The sequence below is a fragment of the Besnoitia besnoiti genome (genome assembly GCF_002563875.1).
Source record: "Besnoitia besnoiti strain Bb-Ger1 chromosome Unknown contig00102, whole genome shotgun sequence".
Taxonomy (NCBI): domain Eukaryota; phylum Apicomplexa; class Conoidasida; order Eucoccidiorida; family Sarcocystidae; genus Besnoitia; species Besnoitia besnoiti.
In genome coordinates, this window is record NW_021703990.1 from 7,347 (window position 1) to 9,590 (window position 2,244).

At 36.7% G+C, this 2,244-nt stretch overlaps 1 protein-coding gene across 1 annotated transcript; it reads right to left on the bottom strand.

Annotated features, from left to right (window-relative positions):
• Positions 1-1,724: 1,724 nt before the first annotated feature.
• Positions 1,725-1,882, bottom strand: BESB_015590 (putative apocytochrome b; the record flags this gene model as incomplete). The annotated part of the gene is made up of 1 exon (XM_029360274.1): positions 1,725-1,882. A coding segment is annotated over one exon (158 nt), but the record flags the coding sequence as incomplete, so codon positions are not given.
• Positions 1,883-2,244: the final 362 nt, after the last annotated feature.

The window sequence follows — 2,244 nt, forward strand, 5'->3', positions numbered from 1 at the left end:
ATTAGAACTCCAATATTATCTGACCTGTTATCCCCGGCGTACCTTACACCGTTTATATGATTTAGAGATAGAATGTAATGTGGATTAATATCCACATGGTTTCTACAAAGTGTAGATATAAAATAGTGAATGGTTTCTGTAAAGATCTTGCATAACATACCTTTAGATTTGCTTAGCATTATAGAGCTTGTAGGCATGTAAGTAACTAAAGAACTATAGATACTTTGAGTGAAGAATACAAGATAGCTCCAACAATAACATGGCTAAAATGTATACCAGTTAAGATGAAAAGTCCATTACCAAATGCATTATCATTAATATAAAGAGATAGTCCTAAGTATTCCGTACAGACTAACATTAAGAAGGCGACTACCAAAGTGAATGTCATGATATTCGTACAGCTTGTATACAAATGTTGGTTTTTCAAATATACGCTGGATACCACTATACTTAATGCAGAGCATAGTTAAGATGATAACTATTGTGGATATAGAACCAATTGAACACCATGTATTAATATAACAAAGATAATCAGGGTAATCTGTATCCTTCTTGCATAACGTTGTTGTAGTTATATGAAGCGTACATTCCTTAATATCTGGAACAATAGATTATGGTTAGGTAGTGGAACAAGGAGAGCGTCTGTTGTACATCAACACTAGATACAAGGAACTTGACAAGCATTAATAGATTTATATAAACGACAAGGACATGAGTCTACTGGATTTTATAATACAGGGTTGAACTGTGGGTTAGTTTCAATGCCCAAGGCAGAGCACTGGATTGGATACCCAGGGAACTGTGCTCCCATTAATAAGAATCATATTCTAAGTCACCAGGCATGCAATACCAATCAGATAACAACTTGAAGCTAGACTCCATGTTACACTTACTAAAATGGGATTCCTAGGTTGATATAAACTACCTTTTTCTGGGAGTATATACTACGAGTTGGACTACTGGTTTAGATCTTGAAGGTCTTTGTTTACCGGATCCAAGTTCTCTTGTGCTTTTCATGACCATCATGTTAAGTGCATTAGCAGAGCATAGTTAAGATGATAACTATTGTGGATATAGAACAAATTGAACACCATGTATTAATATAACAAAGATAATCAGGGTAATCTGGTATCCTTCTTGGCATAACGTTGTGTAGTTATATGAAGCGTACATTCCTTAATATCTGGAACAATAGATTATGGTTAGGTAGTGGAACAAGGAGAGCGTCTGTTGTACATCAACACTAGATACTGCTAATACCACTGTAGAGGTATAGTATATAATCCCTGCCCGGTGCAGTAAAATGTAAACGGCGGCTGTATTATGACGGTCCAAAGGTAGGTAAATCCTTGTCGGGTAATTATCGTCGTGCGTGAAAGTTGGTCCGACTCTTCACATGTCGTTTATCTAAAACTTTCTTAAATAGAATTATCTTTGAATATGAGGATCCAGATGGCCCGACGGTTAGACCCTGAGCACCTTTACATCCCTTAAATCATATACAGGATCAAATCTTCCTTGAGCGACTCGACAGGCACTAGAGATAGCGTGAAAGCTCTTTTGATTTCCATGAACGGAGTTACATATTAGATTCTCTTCGCTCCCATGGTATTTAGTAAGTTAACATTGAAACGTATCCAGTGTAAAGTTTGAACGTAATCCAGCTTTACCTTATGTTGTTATGTTAACCAAATAAGTTTCATCGTTGTTGATATTTCATTGACATGTTGATAACATAAATACTAACAAACCACCGGTTTTGGATGGGATTACTTTTAACACCGCATAATATGCTAAAAAGTACCATTCAGGTACGATATGAAGCGGAGTTACAAACCGGTTCACTGGTATGGAGTTATCTGGGTGCGATAATTCGACATAGCTGTGATGTTAAGGAGCATAGGAGATGCTACACGCCTTAATTGGTACTGCATTGATATATTATCGTACAAGCACTCAGCTAGTTATTGAGAGACACTCACGAGCCCAAAACCATAACTTCGTAATCTCAATGGTTTTGTGATAGAACCATAACACAAATGATCTTTACACAGTTCAACCCTGTATTATAAAATCCAGTAGACTCATGTCCTTGTCGTTTATATAAATCTATTAATGCTTGTCAAGTTCCTTGTATCTAGTTAGCTCACTGCGTACTTAGGATCAGACCAAAAGAGTTCACTAATGGTACTAGAAAATAGGAGATCGCGTTAGTTCTTGGAAAACGACTTCCGAACCACCAAT